The sequence below is a fragment of the Natator depressus genome, chromosome 1, assembly GCF_965152275.1.
Source record: "Natator depressus isolate rNatDep1 chromosome 1, rNatDep2.hap1, whole genome shotgun sequence".
Taxonomy (NCBI): domain Eukaryota; kingdom Metazoa; phylum Chordata; order Testudines; family Cheloniidae; genus Natator; species Natator depressus.
Genome location: NC_134234.1, coordinates 328,373,672 through 328,396,114, shown reverse-complemented (window position 1 = coordinate 328,396,114; position 22,443 = coordinate 328,373,672). Strand labels below are relative to the sequence as shown.

General features: G+C 41.5%; 1 protein-coding gene across 6 annotated transcripts in view; it reads left to right on the top strand.

Moving 5' to 3' along the window:
- The window catches only part of PCLO (piccolo presynaptic cytomatrix protein), a 522,276-nt gene that overhangs the window by 393,528 nt on the left and 106,305 nt on the right, over positions 1-22,443 (top strand). For 5 of the 6 annotated variants that reach the window (XM_074942561.1, XM_074942563.1, XM_074942562.1 and 2 more), the window contains exons 11-13: positions 16,034-16,142; positions 16,783-16,850; positions 17,610-17,821. In XM_074942561.1, the coding sequence (XP_074798662.1) occupies positions 16,034-16,142; positions 16,783-16,850; positions 17,610-17,821 (389 nt within the window). Of the gene's footprint in view, positions 1-16,033; positions 16,143-16,782; positions 16,851-17,609; positions 17,822-22,443 lie in introns of those variants that run through there. The other variant, XM_074942564.1, reaches the window with a different exon arrangement.

Sequence of the window (22,443 nt, the reverse complement as noted above, 5' to 3'; positions counted from 1 at the left end):
CTTCGCTATCAATATTGGGATGCGGGGTAGAGCTCCATCTGTCAGCCCTGCACGAGACTGACAGCCAACAGATGATGTAAGTAATGGCAAGGTCTACATGGACACTGCATTGCCCTGACTACATTGACATAAGCACTATGCCTCTAGTGGAGGTGGAGTTATTATGTTGGTGTAGTGGGGGATTTACTTTGGCAGAAGCAGCATTCTAGTGTAGACAATGACATAATTAGGTTGATGTAAGCCACCTTGCAGCAACCTAACTCTGTAGTATAGGCCAGGCCTTAGAGCACTTAGAGCCTGAGCCTCTCTCACTTATAGCCTTTAGTGATGGAGTACACATACAGATCAGGTAGGTGCACTAACCCACAGAGGGCCCTGGGGCTAAAATGCTAACCCTCAGCCACCACATGAGATACTTTACAACCACTGACCAATGCACCTCTCCTCACTGAAGTTAGGGAAGTGCTCTTAGCCCCCCTATCTCCATTGTAGACAAGGTGCTGTTGTTAGTGCATTACCTGTTACAGGAAATTTCTGCTTTCCCATTCATAAACACTAACATGGGGGCAAAATCTCTTGGGATTTACTCTCTTCTAACTTGAGCCATTAGAGCTGGTTGAAAAATGGGAGCAATTTTTTCACGTAAGTTCCCTCTCTAACCACCCACCCCCATACACTCCCTTCCTCTTTTTTCTGGGGTCAAAATTTCAAATTTTGGTGAAAAAATCTTCAAAATGTCAACAAACCTGGGATGTAGATCAATATTTTTTATTAGGAGGACTAGGCTGTTAACCAAATTGATCTGCCCTGGCCACCCCACGCTCCTCCATGCTAATCCAGGACATTTTGTGCATCAGCACTGTGTAAACTCAGCAAGTTCAACCTCTGCAGCCGAACCCATTGGAGCTATGTGAGAAAATGTTGGTTGAAATCAAATAACTCTAAAAGGCTGCTGTTACCAACATCTCTTGGGTTCTCAAATATTGGAAATCCATGGGAACGTGTGCATCTCTCCTCAAGTCACATTATTCCCAAGTGTTAAGGTTAAATATTTTGTCATGGTTACTTTTAGTAAAAGTAATGGACAGGTTGCAGGCAAGAAACAAAAATTCATGGAAGCCTGTGACCTGTCTGTGACTTTTACTAAAAATAACCGGGGTGGGGGGCTCAGAGGAGGGAGGAATGACAGCTGGAGCCCCATGGGGGAGGAACTGACAGTCCGAGCCCCACCGCACGAGGGGGGCACCATCGCGGAGTCAGGGAGGAGGCACAGCCCCAACTCCAGCCTCGGCTGCAGCCATGGTGGGGAGCACAGCCCCATCCATAGGGCATGGATGTACAGCCCCAGCTCCAGCCCCGGCCACAGCCACTGACTGCTGAAGCCAAAGAAGTCATGGAGGTCCAGTAAAGTCATGGTAAACAGTAAAGTGACCTCTGTGACTAAATTGTATCCTTACCGATTGTTAGTCATTGCACGTTTGTTAGAAGCAATACTAGAAAACACAGTTGCCTCTGAGTTTGCTGAGTAAAAGGCTGGTAAGCTCCCAGGGTGACGCTGTGGACGGAAGAGCTAATGCAATCCGTGGATGCATAAACCAAGTAATCTTGAGTAGGAGCAGTGAGGTAATTTCCCCTCTGTATTTGGCATTGGTGTGACTGCTGCTGGAGTGCTGTGTCCAGTTCTGGTGCCCACAATTCAAGAAGGAGGTTGATAAATTAGAAGGGATTCAGAGAAGAATCAGGAGTAGAAAACAAGCTCACTGTTTAGTTTTATAAAGAGAAGGGTAAGTGGTGACTTGGTTACAGTCTACGGGTACCTACATTGAGAACAAATATTGGACATTGGGCTCTTCAATCTAGCACAGAAAGGCATAACATGATCCAATGTCTAGAAGCTGAAGCTCGACAAATTCAGAATGGAGAGGGTGTATATTTGTAGTTGTGAGGGTAATTAACCATGGGAACCATTTACCGAGACCATGGTGGATTCTTCCTCTCTGGCCATTTTTAAATCAAAGTTGCATGTTCTTCTAAAAGATACGCTCTAAGAATAATTTTAGGGAAATGCTGTGGCTTGTGTTATACACAAGGTCAGACTCGATGATCACAATGGTACCTTCTGGCCTTGGAATCTATGAATCTATGAGACGCAGTATATACAAATTTTCAGCTGGAATGTGGTCTGTTAGGGGCCTTAAACAGGGTGCAGAGCTGCTGTGGCTCCTCTGTCTCCTGCAGTGAGTAAATCTTGGCACAAGAGAGAATGAGGCCTTCAGTGTCTCAACCACCAGACTAGTCAGTATGAACAGTAGGCCTCTGGGCCTGCCTGCAAATGAACTGTATGTAATTCTAATGGTTTTTATAGAGAAGTGGTAGCAGACTAGTAAATCCATGAGTTGTAGGAATATCATAACAGAGACATTTTGTTCACAGCTTTCTCTTTAAGCCAGTGCATTTTAATTTGAATGCAAAGAGATCAGCTTATAGTCCTATTTATATTAACAGTAACATGATGTTTTACACAGGCCTTGTATAGCATATTTTATTTAGTAATTTATATTCTCAGGTAGGATACCAGCTAAATAACTGAGGGCCAGATCATTCTATCAGAAACATACATAAACTTTCACAAAAGCTGTATGCCTCTGTTAGCATGTCCCTTCTGGTGCTTAAAAAAACCTTTTACAGATGTCATAGGAGCAAATTCTGCTCTCAGTTGCAATTAATGGAAGTTGAAATCAATGAGAATTGCATCTATGTAAACAAAACCAGATTTTGGCCTTAAGAATGGAAATGGAAAACAAAATTAAAACTTGAACTCTGAAAGCATTGATATTGATAGCCACAGAGTGTAAAAATTTATATAACCAACTCAAATTCTTCTTTGCGGTACCATCTGCCCCTGAAGCCAATGGTGCTATGCCAGAGATAAGTTGAGTATTATGTATCTGTATCTCATTAAGGGGACATAGTATAACAGAGGCAAATTGCCACTCTTGATTTTTTTTTTCACATCTCTGGAGATGGTGACCTTGAGCTCAGAAGATTCTGCCAGTCCACCACGCACATACTAGTAAATGAGAAATCTTTTACTGCTGGCACAAAGACGATGTACTAGTTTCCAATGGGGATTTTGTCTATGAGAACATCCTAATTTTTTAATGTTTGGATTTGCAATTAAATTAGATAATAATTAAATAATAATAATCCCAACAGGGAGATTATTCCTCCAGAGGTTTCTATAACGTATATATCCTTTTTTTCAAACGGCATTCCAAGAAACCAAGCAAATACTCTCCAAATTTCTCTTTTTGTGAACAGTATGCCATTTTTTTTGTTTTTAACACATCAAAATGGGAGCACTGAGACAGTGAATGGCGTAAATTACAGTTTGTTACAGTCAACATGGCATAAATGATCGTTCTTTCTGCAGTATTTTCTTATCCAATATATTATTTGTTGAGGAGGGGTGGTGAGGAAAGAAATACAAACTACTTATATTGATACGATCATTTTCACAAGGAGAAATTTTAATCGACATCCAGATAACTAAGATGACCCCCAAATTTAAATTCTGCTTCTATTATGCTGCAAAATAGAAGGAAGATTAGGCCCAGCCTACCCTCAACTGTGACCAGTCAACCCACAGCATGGCTCAGGAGGGAGGGGGTAAGGTTGGCCTTTACAATCCACAGATCCTGGGCCAGCTTTGTGCCACACCACACCCCTGGCCTAATTTAGAAAAGCCTAACAGTCTTAAGTCTGGTCTGAGTCACAACAGCTGCCAAAAGCCCCAAGTGACCAGAGCTGAAGGAAGTCCCAGCCATACCCCCTTTCTTCAGCTGTGCCCACTGTGCTGGTAACTGTCAGTGCTGCAGGAGCTCCTACAGTTCTGAACCATCAGAGGATTCCGCTTATATTAGGTTGACCCTCCCTTGACTAACTAGGCCATCTCTAGGGCTGCTTCACATTGGTGAGGCAGCGCAAAGTGGTCATGTTGCAGGGCTGGATCTAGCACTGTCATTCTACCATGCAGAACAGATTGTCCATTTTTAGCAACCATGAACGCTGTTGTTATATTAATTATTATAATTATGGAAAACTTTCAATCTGGGCATGAGTGATGAATGGGCGAGGAAGTGAAGGTGTCTACTACAAATAATGAGTTTTTGTGTGATTCATGCCCAGCAGTAGAGAGAAGCACATTAACACATTGACTTTCGTCAGCCTATTTTTAACCATCAGGAACTTTTAGAATTAAAGAAAAATAACTAGAGAAAATAGACCATAAAATAATTTAGTGGTGAATGTCAAACTTTGGCAGCTAATTCCATTTTTCATCATTCAGAGTGCATGCCATAATATAAGATTACCTTTAACTTATATAGCACTTTCTGAGCTTCTCAAAGTACCTTTTACAAAGGTTAATCCTTATAGCATCCCCATGAGGTAGGTAAATATTTACTGTCCCCATTTTATTGATCAGCAACCTCTGTCACAGAGAGTCTGATTATCCACTGACTTATGTAGTGATTGACACCTGTCCAAAAGAGGCCAGATCACAATGCTAATACATATGCAGGTGTCAATGATGGCACAAGGTGTAGGGCAGTGGAGAAATAAGGCCCAGGCCCAGAAGGTTGATGGAGCTTGGGTCCAGGGCCAATAGCAGCCTATAGCAGGACCAGGACTAGAAGTACCAATCTTGTCTCTTAGCCTCGAACCCATCTTTTCTCTTCTTTCCTTATGAAAGCAATTAATCAAAACAGTGACAGCTCATTATTATGAGAAAGGAAATTCATAACTCTGTATATTATTCTGATTTTAAAAAAAATATTTCTAACTCTCAGTGACACGACGGACACCAAAAACTCAACATTTTCCTACTCGGACACATATGATAATTCTCGCACTTTGAGTAGGAGATTCCACAGTATCGTAATGGGTGAAGAGTGGCAGTGGTTGACTTAATAATAGTGCCCACTGTGTTGTATATGGGTGTTGAATCCAAGGGACGATCAGCCACCATCAAACTTGTCTTCTCAGCTTGCTTTTTCTGTAGTTAATGCAATTTTGTTTATGACTGATATGCAGGAAAAAATAAAATCCTTTCATGACACACAAATTATAGCTCCCGGTCAATTTTCACATCTAATCATGCAGCAAGCTCATGTCTTCAAAAGCAATATAAAGGGGGCACAGAATGAGAAAAAATAATTAAAGATGTTGTGATACTATTATACATGTTGTATCTTCCAGTTGATGGCCAGAGACTCAAACTAGGGTCCTGTTGTCTCTGAACCCAAATGGAACTTACATATGAGCAGAGCCGGCATTAGGGGCTAGCAAGCAGGGCAATTGCCCGGCACCCCATGCCACAGGGGGCCCCGTGAAGCTAAGTTAAAGATGGTGGGGCTCGGTCTTCAGCTGCAGCCCCCGGTGGTGGGGACTCAGGCTTCAGCCCTGGGCAGTGGGGCTTGGGCTTGGGCTTTGGCCCCAGGCAGTAGAGTTTGGGCTTCAGCAGGGTTGGGGCCCATTCCTTAGTTTCTGCCCTGGGCCCCAGCAAGTCTAACGTCAGCCCAACATCTGACCAAGACAGTAGGAGCTGTTCTAATGCACTCTGGATTAGAAGGTGTTCTTTCATATCTTATCAAACTTGACCTGCCTGTTTATGAATAGGACAGTACCTATCCAGAAGTAGTATCTGAGTGCCTCACAAACATGAATGGATTTACTTTTGTGAGGCAGGGAACCCTTATTCCCCATTTGCAGATAAGAAAACAGAACTACAAAAGAGAGATTGCACAGAAATTACTGTGGTAGAGCCAGGTATGGAATGTAGAATCCCAGTCTAGTGTCTGACCAACAAGGCCAGCCTTCTTCCTGATGACAGTCTGGTATTGCTCCAAAGTGTTCTTTCCCCCTCTCTCCATTGAGCCTCACCAACATTATGGTTTGTTGTTTTGCTCCTTCTCTTCCTTTTGCTCACTCTTTCACTCCTTATCCTCCATAGTCAGCTACCTATAATAAGCTTCTGGGGAAAAATAGCAAACGTAACCCTCTTTTAAGCGCTTCTGTATGAAGCAAAGGGATCGAAATAACTGATATCCACATCTGTGCATGGAGAACAGAATAACCAGGTTCTACCAGTATTTACTGTCTCAGCACAGGACTGGCCAAGGACTGACCAGTCATGGAGATCAAACTGCACAGGTGCTGGAACTAGGGGTGCTGGGACTGCTGTTGCACTCCCTAGCTTGAAGTGGTTTCTAGCATGTACAGGGCTTATAATTTGGTTGAATGGCTCTCAGCACCCCCACTATACAGATTGTTCCAGCACCACTGCCAAACTGTGTTAGCCCTAGAGGAGGAGGCTCTTGTATGTCTAGGGTGTGGCATACTAAAGGGTCAGCGCAAGGATGTATGTGCTAGTGAAGATTTTGCTGTAATGCTTCTGTAGATAAACAGACTACATCAGTTTTCACGAGCTGAAGTCCAGCAATCTCACTGGCACTAAGTTCACTTCAAAGAAAAAAAGTGGTCATGAGTTTGATGATCCATTGCAGGGTGTCTTCCCTGAAAATTTTCTGAGAATGATGGCAAAGAACATGCCCCCCTAAGTAAATAGAACTGCATGCGTAGGCAGGAAAATACCCACAAATGAATAATATAATCAGGCTAAGAGTAGCAAACCTTGTGGGATATCTTTACATCTAGAAAATGATCTTACTTACTAATTAAATCAGATCTAAAACTCTTTGTTTTTAATCTTATTCGGGAGCTCTTTTAAAAACTGACAGATTTTAGTTAAAGCCTCTGAAAGAAATTAATTACAATTCTGACATAAATATTAAGGTGTGGGTTTTTGTTTTTTTGTTTTTTTAAAGTTTTCAGGCAATTCCAGTAAGAATAAGACTAATGACTGTGTTTCTCAAAGCACATTTCCTCCAACAGGCACTGGAGACATTCTACAGTCATTATCAAATAAATAAGTTTTACCAGCATTGTGGGGCAAACTCTCTTCTCTTGATGCTGCGATAAATCAAGAGTAACTCCACTGAAGTCCATGGAATTACACCAGTGTAAAACTTGGGTTAGTGAAAAGAGAACCAGGATCTATGGGGCAGTTTGTAGCATTTACCCACTGGCCCATGTTGGGGGTAGTGCCATAGCTGCCCTGCCTAGTGAGGAACATTTCCTCCCTACCACCGATGGGATGGTGCGGTCTGTTGCTGCAAACCTTGTAGCCAACTGTACTGACCAGTGTGAAGAAGGTGTCATAGTTATACCTCTCAGATAGCTTTCCTTTTGAAGGACATCACTCATTTTAGCCCCAAAGGCATCTACAAATGTGACATCCCCTAACTTTCATTATTGACCACCTGTATCAGGGTGGCTTTCCCCTTTAAGTGACATGCTGTCCAGTGGGGCTAACCAGACCAGTTCGCAGTCAGCTGGAAAGGGAACAAGTGATTATAAGAGCCGACAAGTGGCTAGGTTGAGACGGAGCTGCAGGCTGAAAATAGACTCCTGCAGTAGGCCCTGAAGCAGGGGGGACTAAAGGGCAGGGTCTGTCTTCCTTTCAGCACTGAGAGAGGCAAAGGCGGAAAGCCTCCAGGAAGTGCAGCTGATGCTGGACAGAGGAAGTACTTTTTGTTTTGATTTTGAAGAATAAAAATGCCCTGAAAGAGACTTAGGTGTGGCAGTGAGTCCTCCCTGGCCTGACCAAACAGGCCAGCAGCTCTCAGAGGATGGTGAATGTGGGCAGGCAATTGACCGAGAAACTGAGGCAGCCCAAAGTCAGACTGAGTAGGTGGTGCAGCTATACCCCACAGCTCGATAATTCTTTGATTGTGCAAGTTGTCAAGCACTCTGACGCCGCCCAGAAAAACATTTAAGCATGTGTTTAAGTGCTTTGCTGTATCAAGGCCAAAACGTTCAGCATTCTGCAGGATCAAGCCCTAAAATCACTGTTTAAAAATGATGGGTTTCAGAGTGGTAGCCGTGTTAGTCTGTATCAGCAGAAAGAATGAGGAGTACTTGTGGCACCTTAGAGACTAACAAATTTCTTTGAGCATAAGCTTTCGAGGGCCAAAGCCCACTTCATCAGATGCATGCAGTGGAAAATACAGAAGGAAGATATATATATATTCAGAGAACATGAAAAAACGGGGGTTGCCATACCAACTCTTAATGAGACCAGTCGATTAAGGTTGGCTATTATCAGCAGGAGAAAAAAAACTTTTGTAGTGATAATCAGGATGGCCCATTTCAAACAGTTGACAAGAAGGTGTGAGCAACAGTAGGGGGAAAATTAGCATGGAGAAATAGTTTTTAGTTAGTGTAGTGACTCATCCACTCCCAGTCTTTATTCAAGCTTAATTTAATGGTGTCTAGTTTGCAGATTAATTCCAGTTCTGCTGTTTCTCGCTGGAGTCTGTTTTTGAAGTTTTTTTGTGGAATAATCGTGACTTTTAGGTCTGTAATTGAGTGTCCAGGAAGGTTGAAGTGTTCTCTGACTAGTTTTTGAATGTTATAATTCTTGACGTCTGATTTGTGTCCATTTATTCTTTTGCGTAGAGACTGTCCGGTTTGTCCAATGTACATGGCAGAGGGGCATTGTTGGCACGTGATGGCATATATCACATTGGTAGATGTGCAGGTGAATGAGCCTCTTATGGTGTGGCTGATGTGATTAGGTCCTCTGATGGTGTCCCTTGAATGGATATGTGGACAGAGTTGGCAACGAGCTTTGTTGCAAGGATAGGTTCATGGGTTAGTGGTTCTGTTGTGTGGTGTGTGGTTGCTGGTGAGTATTTGCTTCAGGTTGGGGGGCTGTCTGTAAGCAAGGACTGGCCTGTCTCCCAAGGTCTGTGAGAGTGAGGGATCATCCTTCAGGATAGGTTGTAGATCCTTGGTGATGTGCTGGAGAGGTTTTAGTTGGGGGCTGAAGGTGATGGCTAGTGGCGTTCTGTTACTTTCTTTGTTGGGCCGTCCCGTAGTAGGTGACTTCTGGGTACTCCTCTGGCTCTGTCAATCTGTTTCTTCACTTCAGCAGGTGGGTACTGTAGTTGTAAGAATGCTTGATAGAGATCTTGTAGGTGTTTGTCTCTGTCTGAGGGGTTGGAGCAAATGTGGTTGTATCTTAGAGCTTGGCTGTAGACAATGGATCATGTGGTGTGGTCTGGATGAAAGCTGGAGGCATGTAGGTAAGTATAGTGGTTAGTAAGTTTCCGGTATAGGGTGGTGTTTATGTGACCATCGCTTATTAGCACTGTAATGTCCAGGAAGTGGATCTCTTGTGTGGACTGGTCCAGGCTGAGGTTGATGGTGGGATGGAAATTGTTGAAATCATGGTGGAATTCCTCAAGGGCTTCTTTTCCATGGGTCCAGATGATGAAGATGTCATCAATGTAGCGCAAGTAGAGTAGGGGCATTAGGGGACAAGAGCTGAGGAAGCGTTGTTGGGCTCAGTGGCTTTATGTGCGATCATTCTTTCCCATAACTCCAGTCTGCCTATGGTATTGCCGCTCATTATGTAGGATTTCATAATGACATTCAGACCAGCATTGCAATTTTATTTTACACATTTTGTTAGTTGTTGACATGCTAAGGGTTATTCATTGGGATGTCTACTCACAGTTAGCTATAGCCACAGTTACAGATGATTCCTTTATTGAAGAATATGAGTCTGAATTTATAGTTAGCCATTTTAAGCCTGTTGGGCTAATTAGAAATTTTCTGTTAAATTTTAGTCCATTGTGTGTGTGTCATGATTCGGGACACAACAAATGTTCGTTTAACGCTATGTTTTTAAGGTGACTGGAGGACAAAAAGCTAGACAGATATTTTCAAAGCTGGCTAAGGGATTTAGACACCCAAGTTCCATTAAAAACAGTATTGGCTAATTTTAGATAGCTTTGGAAAACTCAACCCCTAGAAGATTTACATTTTTTTTATCAGTGCAAATATTTCTCCTCTTACTTCTAGAAGCACTAGAAAGCAAGTTGAGGGCATACACACAGATGAGCTCACATGAATCAGTCGCAAGTACATATTCATGTCAAAATAGACCAATTTAAACGATTCATAGAATTGCACCTCCAAGCTCTTGACGACGATGGCATTACTATTCAGACACTTTTATGGTAGCCTTGCTCCAGGCTCTCGAGAGCTAGAGCCATGGCAGAGCTATAAAATATCAACACGGTCCAGAATAGGAAATTTCATATGTTACAATACACATAGTTTTACAACGTTTTTGTGGATTAATTCAAAAGGAATGTATAACAAATGGAACCGTTTCCAGTTAGTGTCTGTCCACATATACACACTGAACTTCAGTGGTGAGTCATGCTTTGACCTTTTTGGCAGTGTTAAAGCAGAGAAAATATTGGCTTGTAGGAGATGGCACATGATTGAATAGGCTGGCAGTGCCAGTGCACTCCATGCTGTTACAACATGGGTCCTTTCTCCCGATGTCTGGTCTGCGTACAAGGCTTATGAGTTTTCAATAGCTGATGATTAGGGGACTTAGTCATTTTGCTCAAGAAGTAGCAGATCATGTTCTTAGTGCTAAAGATCCCATGTTCCACTTCTGCTGAAAACCCAGGCAGGATTGGTTACACCATCGCCCCGTATTTGGAGCTAGGATTCAGTCTAGTGTCTGCACAGGCACTGTAGTGGAGCCTTTGCCAGATGGGGAAGTTGTGGTGATGGAAAAGAAAGTGTAATCTCCTCACCAGTGGAGGATCCACCAACGCCAGTCAAAAAGTGAGTGATGCTAGCAGGGAAGGAGGTATGGCCTGGATGACCATGGTATTTGTTAGTTCAACCTCCATCAGTACAGCTATCCTGAAACTCTGGCCATGACTTAAAGCTGCTCAGTCTTTATAGTAAATCTCAAGGGGTGATGGCAGAGGTGTAGGGGATATGCACTCCGGTGTGATGTGGAGTGTAGTTCCATAGGGGTTCCTTATGCCTCAGCATACCAGAGGTGTATGGTGGCAGAGGTGAGTTAGGCCAATGCACTGGCCAGCACAGCTGAGTCAGCATGTCAGGGATATCTTCACTAGATATCAGGCTGGCACAGATTACCTCCCCCCGAAGGATGAGGAAATCAGGACACACATTATGGCATTGAGTATTACGATCTGGTTCCTCGTCTGCTCCTTGGGCCGCACCATTACACATTGCCCCTTGCTTAGGGTTTGTGGCAAAGTCACAATTTAGTGATGGAGGTAAGGTGTATGGCGGTAGCCCAGCCTAATGGATAGACCCACTGGGACCATTATACTTAGACTTTTATAAGGTATTTGACTTGGTACTGCACAACATTTTGTTTAAAAAACTAGAACAAAATTAAATTAATATAGCACACATTAAATGGATTAACAACTGGATAACTGATAGGTCTCAAAGTGTAACTGTAAATAGGGAATCATCATTGGGCAAGTCCATTTTTATTGGTGTACCACAGAGTTCTGTTTTTGACCCCATAACATTTTTATCAATGTAGAAAAACATTAGATCTTCACTGATAAAGGTTTGCAGAGGATACAAAAATTGGAGGAGTGGTAAATAATGAAGAGGAAAGGTCACTGATTCAGAGTGATCTGGATCGATTGGTAAACTGGGCACAAGCAAACAATAGGCATTTTAATATGTCTAAAAGTAAATGCATATATCTGGGAACAAAGAATGTAGGCTGTACTTACAGGATAGGGACTCTATCCTTGGAAGCAGTGGCTCTGAAAAAGACTTGGGGGTTGTGGTGAATAATCAGTGAAACATGAGCTCCCAATGTGACTCTCTGGCCAAAAGAGCTAATGTGATCCTGGGGTGCATAAACAGGGGAATCTTGCATAGCAGTAGAGAGGTTATTTCACCTCTGTATTTTTTTCACTGATGTGAACCTGCTGGAATACTGTGCCCAGTTCTGGTGCCCACAATTCAAGAAGGATATTGATAAATTGGAGAGGGTTCAGAGAAGAGCCACGGGAATGATTAAAGGATTAGAAAATATACCTTCCTGTGATAGACTCATGGAGCTCAATTTATTTATCTTAACAAAGAGAAGGTTAAGGGGTGACTTTGATGACCATTTATAAGTACCTATGTGGGAAACAAATATGTAATAATGGACACTTCAGTCTAGCACAGAAACATGTAACATGTCTTGAAGTTGAGCTGGACAAATTCAGACTGGAAATAAGATGTACATTTTTAACAGTGAGAGCAATTAACCACTGGAACAATTTACCAAGGGTTGTGGTGGATTCTCCATCCCTGACTATTTTAAAATCAAGATTGGATGTTTTTCTAAATACCTGCTCTAGGAATTATTTTGGGGATGCTGTAGTCTTGTGTTATACAGGAGGTCAGTTTAGATTATCATAATGGTCCCTTCTGATCTTAGAATTTATGAATCTATGAAATCTCTGTTACTGGATTGCTGGGTGAACTTGGGCAAGTCACTTCACCTTTCTGTGCCTCAGTTTTCCCATCTATGTAATGGGGATGATAGTGCTGACTTCCTTTGAAAAGTGCTTTGAGATCTATGGATGAAAAGTGCTATATAACAGCTAGTTATATATATCCCGTGCCCATCTGAGACACACTGTAGAGCAGGTTGGCTTCATAATGTTCACTCTGGGGCCCAAAGATTTGAACTCTTCTGCTGTCCTTTGAATGGAAGAAAAGGATGCACTTTGTGCTCACATAGTACTGAAAATATGAACTGCTGAGAGGAAAGTCCTTGCTGAGTTTGCTTCTGAGGGTTTCAAATGCACAGAATTAAATGATATTTTCATATCTACTCTCTGTGCATTTTAAAATATAATTAAGTTTGTTGTATAATGATTGTACCTGAAGCAGATTAGACATTTGATATCAAAACCTCATCTAAATAAAAAAAAGATATATCTGGCAGCAGTTAATGTTTCAAACACCTTTGTAGATAAAAGGAGCGGAGTTTGTTTAGCTTAGATCTAGATCAAAGCTGTTTCGAGGTGGTCTGCTGAGGTTTTGTTATTTTATTAAAAATAAGTGGTCAAAGCCAGGTCTTTGTTGGCATGAATTTAGTATTGGAGTCCTAGCCCTGAAGAGAGAAGCCTATGGTTATTAAGAAAATAGATATATGTCTTGATCTGAAGACCCTCAAAGATTTCAGCAGGCTTTGGATCGAGGCCATAGTGTGGAGGACACTGGCAATACAAGCTACTGCATGATGTATTTTCTTGTATCCGGAGCCTGTGAACCATGTTTGATGTTCACACTTTTTAGGGGTTTTGGGAAACAAAGTTGACATGGGCAGAAACTGTGGCTGGATACCGACTATGGCTGAGGAGTCATTTAATCCTCATCAATCTCTCTTTTTTTTCTTTTTTTTTTTTGCATTGAGGAGGCTGCATTAGCTCGAAGGATATTGTATAGTACCAGTTTCTCAAGGGAAAAGGACAATAGTTAGAAAATAATTAAGAGAGTAGAAACTGGTCAGATAAACATTTTCCTAGCTAAAAACATTCTTCTAAGTCATTGTGCCATATCTTGGTCTCATTAAAATCAATGGCAAAATTCTCATTGACTAAAATTAGATCAGGTTTGCCACACCTAAAGGCAGTAGGTGGCCCAGTTGGGATACTGATATACCGACAGACACATGCCCAGCACAAGATACATCTGCCATAATAAGGTAGAATTGATCGTGTTAGGCTGCAGGTGATCCTCTTGCTGATCCTCTAAGCTGGAGCAACTTGCTGTCTCATTTTCTGGTGAGTAGCCCTTGGTGCTGAACCAGATACATGGTGTTTTCTCCAGCATGCAAGGCAGATGTCATTTGTTAGTAAATGTCATGCATCATAACAGGATGCCACCCATCTTCCCAACCATTCAACACCTTCCTCTTCCCTTTTATCTCTTTGCTGCTGTATGGAGGTGCTGGTTTTAGCTCTTTGTACTGTATTTAATTAATCAATGTACTATCACAGCAGGGCACCCAATTTTTCTCTGTGTTCTTCCTTTAAAAAATGGCATATAGCCAGAGGTTGGCATGTAAATGGAAATAACTCTAGCCGCTACCCCTCCAGAAACCCCAATAAACCACTGTGTTTGCTACTGTGCACTTACACCGCAGTAAATCAGGAGGTGCTACAATCACTCCAATCCGAATTACTCCTGATATACTTCAGGGTAAGTGAGATTAGAATCAGACTCTACAAATCTACATCCTAAACAGCAAAACAATTATTTGCGATTCTTCAAAAGCTAGATCGTCCTCTTGAACAATGATTTGTAAATGAAAAGGGGTTTAATTTTAAAGAAAGGTGAATCTGTTTTGGTAAATCTATTACAAAATGTGCTTCACTCCCTTCTGAGCATCACTTCATATTCATTCCTCACATTGTTTGTATTTTCATTTCTGTGACACTAAATTACACTAAAAATTCTTGCTGACAAATGCATGAGGAAATAAGGTATTTCATATTCTAGCAGTATCCTGGGGAAATGTGGCACAATGTAGTATGATAGCCTATATCTTTTCTCACTCTTTCAGCACTGTATAAATTCATTCCTTCTCCTCCAAAAGCAATTAACATTATATTTTACTTAATCTTTTCCTTTGTTTATGAGTTTGTCGCTGTGTTTTACTTTATTATTTTTCCCATTTGTTGTATACAACAGCACAGGATTCTCAAAATAACATAAGACCCATGTGATGACTCAATTTTATCTGTGTAAGTGGCAACAAGCCAAACAATTGTGGTTTTCTTGCTGTGAAAATGATGTGGTTTTAAGATTTTAACTTATTGATTTTATGTGTGACATTAAGTATTCTGGAACTTGATCTGTTAAGAACCTTTTCCTTTCATAGTTCAAGGGCTGGATTTTGAAACCCGTACACTGGTGAGAAGTTGACCTAATTGGAGTTACTCATGTGAGTGACTGCTCATCAGTGTAAATGCGGAGTTCATAATCTGGCCCTAATTGGTGAGCTGGCTACTGCTCTGTGCTCTGAGCTCCCCTGTTTAACTCAATGGTATGTTCAGTGTAAACATTCTGACCTGAAAGAGCTCATTGTAACCAAATAAGATTTCTCATCTGACTAGGTTATGGTCTCCAAATAATTAATTGGGGGGGGGGCTTAATCCTGCATAGTGCTTACTACTGTAAATTGAATGGGCCAGCTCATGGCATTACGCTCTATAGTAAGTCTTTGCAGGATCAGGCCTTAGGACAATTAGAACAGACACATATAATAATGCATACATTTAGGACAGCCTTATGCAATTCTGTTCACCCCAGACTCAGATTTCCTCCACCCCAGATAGTGAGTTACTTATCTTCACTCAATGCACACGCATCATCACCCTCCTCCTGGTGAAAGGTGGGTAAGCAGAATCCATGCCTGAACTTGTACATTTCCAAGACAATTTATCAAGGCTGATTTCAGACATTTTGAAATGTCTTCACTTGGTGTAAATTGGCCTAACTTCATTGATATGGTCCTCTCTTATTTTATTTTTTAATGTCAGAATACAAACAATGGCCCAGCATTTACACATCTCTCCCACAAAGTTAGGCCATTGCTGTTGCATTTCTTACCACAGACACTCAGCAGCTGTTTGCCAGCAAGCTGGGAATGTCAGCTTAGCCTAATTCACAGATGTTAGTTTGCTAGGAAATGTCTGATGCATAGAATGGTGATTTCTTTAATCCATTGGCCAGTGTGCCTGTATTTTGATGTTCCAAAAATCTTTCACTATCATGCAACCCAGACAAAACATTTTATGCAGTGTGCATGAACAGCCAGAAGGGTGTTCGGCTGCCAACTGAGTCATATAGGTAAGCTGATGGCATCATAACATTCATTAATCTTATCAGTGTGCAGTGAAAATTGTTTGGTAATGTAATGTAATGTACCAAAGACCATGTACAACAGATTTTCTGAATGTCACATCAAATCATGCACTTTAAGTTAACGGCTGGGTCACATAGCAACAGTATTTCACTCTTTGCTATTCTGCTGTCCTAGGAATGCAGGTGTTGGAATGGAATGGCATCCCCTTGACTGCAAGAACTTATGAAGAAGTCCAGAGTATCATTAGTCAACAAAGTGGGGAAGCAGAAATATGTGTAAGACTGTGAGTTTTTCCCCATCTTTCTGTTTCCATTTTTTTTGGCTTTTCATGGCTTTTTTTGATTTACAATTGTTAAGGTGGAACCTTTGCTAGCCTTGAGGATTTGTACATTTATAAATAACTAGAAAAAGGGTTCAGTGTGACTTTTGGAGGTTTATTTGTTCCATAATAAATAATTAAAAATACAACAAAGGGATGAGTTAAAAGAGATTTTAGCTAATTATGTTTTTATCCAGAATGATGTCTCCCTCTCTAGGACAAATTCTCCTCTCATTGCACAGGTACAATCCCATTGAATTCAGTGGGGTTGGCCAGTGTAAGCAGATAAGAATTTAGTCTTCCCATGACTTCTGTTGAAACATGTTATATTAGGATGGAAGCTGTAACTCATCTAAACACCATGAGACATGTATGTATTTCAATATAATCTTACATTCAATCCATTAAAGATTTCACCTTAAAAGAATAATTTTTCTCAGCACATTTGACTTTAACAGCATTGCAAATCTGTATCAGCTAAGAAGGGGCCATGCTTGGGAGCTGCTTTCTGTCATTAATCACGTCTCATTTATCGACTTAATAAAATAACGAGGGTATAAGGAAAGAGTTTCTTTTGTCTCAGGCTTCTCATTGCTTTCTTTAGGGACCTCAACATGCTCTCAGATTCTGAGAATCCCCAGCATTTGGAACTGCATGACCCAGTAAAGGCTGGTAGGTGAAAGCAGATTGCTTTCAAATGTATGGACTGGATGGCCATAAGCACCACAGCTGAAAATTGTGAATGGTATAGACAAAGTTTTGTTTGCATTTTAAGCACATAGCAGAAACTCATGAAATGTCTGGTATGTGACTTTATTTCCTAAATTTCTTAAAAATAAATGTTCTCTGCTCTGATTAGCTTATGAAGTCTTCCATTCCAGACTTCGGAGTCTCTTTCGTGCTCATATCCTTTCTTAGTCCTTTTCTTTTTGCATGAATTTGCTCAGCAGTGACTTGACTTTATTACTCAGTTATTTAAACAAAAGATTTTGGATGAACTGTTGTCATACCAAAGTACGGGTTCTTAACAAAACTGGAAGAGTTCTAGAAGCTATAGACATGGGGCCAGGTCTTCAGCTGGTGTAAATCAGCAGCTGAGGCTCTGGCTAATTATCAGCCGAGGATCTGGCCAATCATCTCTAATCTTACTGTAACAAAGGCAAACTTCCCTTGCTGGCTAAAGAAGATTTCTCCTAAAGGGTTTATGTGATAGCTGGGGTTTGATGACTTGGTGTTGAGTGAGTGGAGAAGGGGACCTGTTGTTTTCAAGTTCTTTTTGCACTGAAATGTCAGATCTTCAATTAGTGGAAATAAAAGCAGGCAATCTGACAAGGTTGTTTATTTATTTAGTGTGTTGACCCACTGCTGGAATAGCCAGAGGACTGAATGGTTTAGCAATTATCAATGTAAAGCTCTTTTACCTCAATCCAGTAGACAAGGCGAAGTCCCCAGGGGTCGATCCTAAGCAGCTGGCTGCGGAGCTCCAAAAGGTTTCCCTACAGCAGTCCCCTTTGGTTGCTTCCTCAGCAGTGGAGAAGGGATCTCATGTCCATTCTGGCACTCCCTCTGCCTCCTCCAGTGCTGTTCCCAGTCCCGGCCAGCCTGGTTCACCCTCAGTGAGCAAAAAACGACACAGCAGCAAGGTAAGATGCTTCCACTTTTGATATGCTTCTCAGTTGTCCAGTGAGTAAAACGTGGTCACAAGAAGTGAGTAATTATCTACCTACATGACCACTGTAGCAACAGAGTGACTCATACATGTAAATTAATTTACCCTCACCACACCCTCCTGACAGAGAAGAATATTATTGTTCCTATTTTATCGGTGGGGAACTGAGGTACAAAGATGATGTGACTTACCCAAGATCACAGAGGAAGTGTGTGACAGCCAGGAATTGAACCAAGATATCTTTAGTCCAATTTGAGTGCTTTAGCAAAAAGATTGTCCTGCTCATCCTTTCTCTGGTCTTTCATGTGCATCCTGTCTAGTCTGTGGTGAAATACCAGCTTTAGTGAAGCCAGAACTCCATTGACCTCATCTGGTACGTCTACACTGCAATTAAAAACTCGTGGCTGGTCTAAAGGCTATTTAACTTCAGTGTAGATGTTCAGGCTCGGGCTGGGGCCCAGGCTCGAAGACCCTGCAAGATGGGTGAGGTGCAGCCCAAGCCTGAATGTCTACACTGCAGGTGAACTGCCCCTTGGCCTGAGCCCTGCAAGCCTGAGTCATCTGGCAGGGGCCAGCAACAGGTATCTAACTGCAGTGTAGACGTATTCATTGGGGCCAGGACTTCACCCAGAAAAACACAGGGGGAGACTATCTATGACGTGCACAGTGCTGAGCCAAATACTGAAGTGTTATAAAGGATAAATAATCATAGTTGCAGTACTGATAATAATTGCTTTGAGTACCAGGAAGAGAGTTAACAACAATGTTAACATCAAGCTCTGCCTTTCTCACTAAACAACAGTATGAGTTATTAACTGTACCCTCAGATCTTCTTTGACAAATATTGTCCATTTCTCAGGTGAACTGCTTTATGCCTGAGATACCAAACACACATTCAAAAGGCATTAGCAATATTTTTCATATGGGAAGTTGGGGGGAAAAGGGCTATAAAGTTATGCATGACTTTGCTACATTTTCATCAAAAGACTTGTTGCCTGCAATAGAAATCAATGTTGGAAGGATTGCACTCCTTGTGCAATTTGTAAGGAAGAGTGCTCAAATCTTTTCTAAAGGAAGCTATTAGGATAGTGAAAAGCTGAACATTAAGAATAGTTCCAAATGTGAAAGTAATGCACTTCCTAGCTACTTAATTATCTATATTTAGAGCTCTGTATAGGATTTTATAAGGTCTCCCATTATTTTTGTCATTCTTTATTTATTTATTTGTACTGTGGTAGCACCTACGAACACCAGGCATGAGCCAGGACCCCATTGTGCTTGGTGCCGTACAAACACAGAAAAAAGATGGTCCCTTCCCCAAAGAGCTTACAATTTAAGTAAATTGTGGATCTAAGTACCTTCTGTGAGAGGTAAACACAAGAATCTCTCTGTCTCTCCTTCTGCTGACCCAGCAGGAACAAGCTCAGACTTATAATCAGGAGTTTTTTAGAGAGTTGCTGTGGGAAAGCTGCATCAGTGAGATAGGTTATGCTTTTAATGATGATCCTTTACGTGAGTTCCACAGTCTTGGTCCAGATCCTGAGAAAACTGTGTGCCTTTTAGATAAGAGCCTTCCTCTGTTAGCCACTTTAGTTTGGGAATAAATTATTGTTCTTAAGGGAAGAGGAATAAATATAGTAGGAGGGCAAACTTTTACTGAGGGGACTGGACAGAAATCCCATAGATGGGTTAAACACAAGCTACTTCATGCCAGAAAGGTACATATTAAACCCATAATGTTTCACAGGGGAAAAGCAATCCAATATGCATTATTGTTTTATAAATGTACTTCTTAAAAATTAAGTAAAATGGATCTTGGCATTCAAATTAAGAAGATTAAGTAATTAAAAACTTTTTTCTGTAAATCATATCAAAAGTATATATTCCCTATATAATAATCATTCCTATCACTGACATATCATGGCTTCTGGACTATAAGGTGGATAGAAAGCTGGCTAGATTGTCGGGCTCAACGGGTAGTGATCAATGGCTCCATGTCTAGTTGGCAGCCGGTATCAAGTAGAGTGCCCCAAGGGTCGGTCCTGGGGCCGGTTTTGTTCAATATCTTCATAAATGATCTGGAGGATGGTGTGGATTGCACCCTCAGCAAGTTTGCAGATGACACTAAACTGGGAGGAGAGGTAGATACGCTGGAGGGCAGGGATAGGATACAGAGGGACCTAGACAAATTGGAGAATTGGGCCAAAGAAATCTGATGAGGTTCAACAAGGACAAGTGCAGAGTTCTGCACTTAGGATGGAAGAATCCCATGCACCGCTACAGACTAGGGACCGAATGGCTCGGCAGCAGTTCTGCAGAAAAGGACCTAGGGGTTACAGTGGACGAGAAGCTGGATATGAGTCAACAGTGTGCCCTTGTTGCGAGGAAGGCCAATGGCATTTTGGGATGTATAAGTAGGGGCATTGCCAGCAGATCGAGGGACGTGGTCGTTCCCCTCTATTCGACACCGGGGAGGCCTCATCTGGAGTACTGTGTCCAGTTTTGGGCCCCTCACTACAAGAAGGATGTGGAAAAATTGGAAAGAGTCCAGCGGAGGGCAACAAAAATGATTAGGGGACTGGAACACATGAGTTATGAGGAGAGGCTGAGGGAACTGGGGATGTTTAGTCTACGGAAGAGAAGAATGAGGGGGGATTTGATAGCTGCTTTCAACTAACTGAAAGGGGGTTCCAAAGAGGATGGCTCTAGACTGTTCTCAGTGGTAGCAGATGACAGAACAAGGAATAATGGTCTCAAGTTGCAGTGGGGGAGATTTAGGTTGGATATTAGGAAAACCTTTTTCACTAGGAGGGTGGTGAAACACTGGAATGCGTTACCTAGGGAGGTGGTGGAATCTCCTTCCTTAGAAGTTTTTAAGGTCAGGCTTGACAAAGCCCTGGCTGGGATGATTTAATCGGGGATCGGTCCTGCTTTGAGCAGGGAGTTGGACTAGATGACATCCTGAGGTCCCTTTCAACCCTGATATTCTATGATTCTATGATTCTGTTTCTTGATCTACACAACAAGTTCATAACTCTACTGAGATCTATTAGATCGCAGTATTATAACTTATTCAATTTGGAGCTCCCTTCTACTTTTGATTTACGACATTGGCAGTCGGACTACAACCTTGATCCATCACATTTGCAAAAGTTTCATGATGGCCTAAATGTTTCAAAGTGTCTAGGTCTTCCTTTTGGTAGTTGATAAAATCTTCTGCTTAAAGGTTTTTGTATAGTACATTGATGTACTTCAAAAATGATGTAGGAGTCTCTTTGATGTCCTGTAATGCAGATTCCATCATATTTAATAATTTGTCCCATTACCATAGAGAGTGATAGAGCATAACATCAGAGCCTGGCATTACAAGAGCTCCCCATCACAATAATGACAGCCTTCCCTAGGAAGTTTCACAGCATTACAAAGCACCAGTTCTTTTATGGAAAAAGAAATGTAACAAAAGAAATTGAATGATGAGGCAGAGAAGGGAGTTAACATTTTGAGCCATGAATGGGTTATGTCTTGTACAAGTCTATTTCTTTTCTAAACTGATGCACGATCGTGTTGCAGTTCAGATTACATGCTGGATACTAGGCGTCTGGCTATAAAATGTCCATCAGGAACAATTTTCTTTGCCTCTTAAAGAAGAATAGGCTGCCTTTCTAAGTCCTTTCTGAAACAGCAGTGAGTTGCTTTTCCTTCTGCCAAATTAATCTTTAATAATGCCCTGATTCAGCAAGGTACTTAATCATGTGCCTCACTTTAAGCATGTGGTCAGTCCCACAGAGTGACATTTCAATCAACTGACTTAAAAAAACCCTACTTGAATATTTAAATTGAAGTGTGTGCTTAAGTGTTTTGCTGAATTGGAGCATAAAGAATGAATAAGGATCATTTTAAAAGGCTGTAAAGTTGTTAAGGCTTAACAGAGGAATTTACAATGTTCTATATAGTGTATGTGTGTTTTTGCAGATACACATTATGGAGCCCCAGTGACATCTTAGTTAAAAGGTGTGAATAGCTTTGCATTATAAGTTCAGTTTGGAAAACCACACAACCCCTGCTTTCAGCCTAAAGTTTATCAGATGGTGTTTCCTGGCAGAAGATTTTTTTTTTTTTACCCAATATTTGTGATGAATCAGCTGTCGCATTTTTGAGTTTCTAAGTTTTGAAAAATAAGGCTGCATCCACCCTAGAATAGCTTGTATCTGTAGTCCAGTTAACCAGTGATACCAGTCTTGTCAGCTATAGTGTAGACAGACTTCAGCATTTTTAAGCACCATCTAATGAAAACCTGCCCTGAGCTATCAACAAGTAACATTCATTCCTTTGCTGGGGGCCAGGACAAGGCCTGTGAACTGACAGAAGCTGGGATTGAATGACAGGGGATGGATTGCTCTTTCTGCTCATTCCCTCTGAAGCATCTAGCACTGGACACAGTTGGAGATAGGATACTTGGCTAGATGGACCATTAGTCTGCTCAGTATGGCTGTTCTTACATTCGTATGAACCATTTAAGCCCTGTTGTGAGAGCTTAAATAGGATTTAAATGATGCATAGGCTATGAATTAAGAAGTGAATTTTAGTCAATAGTGT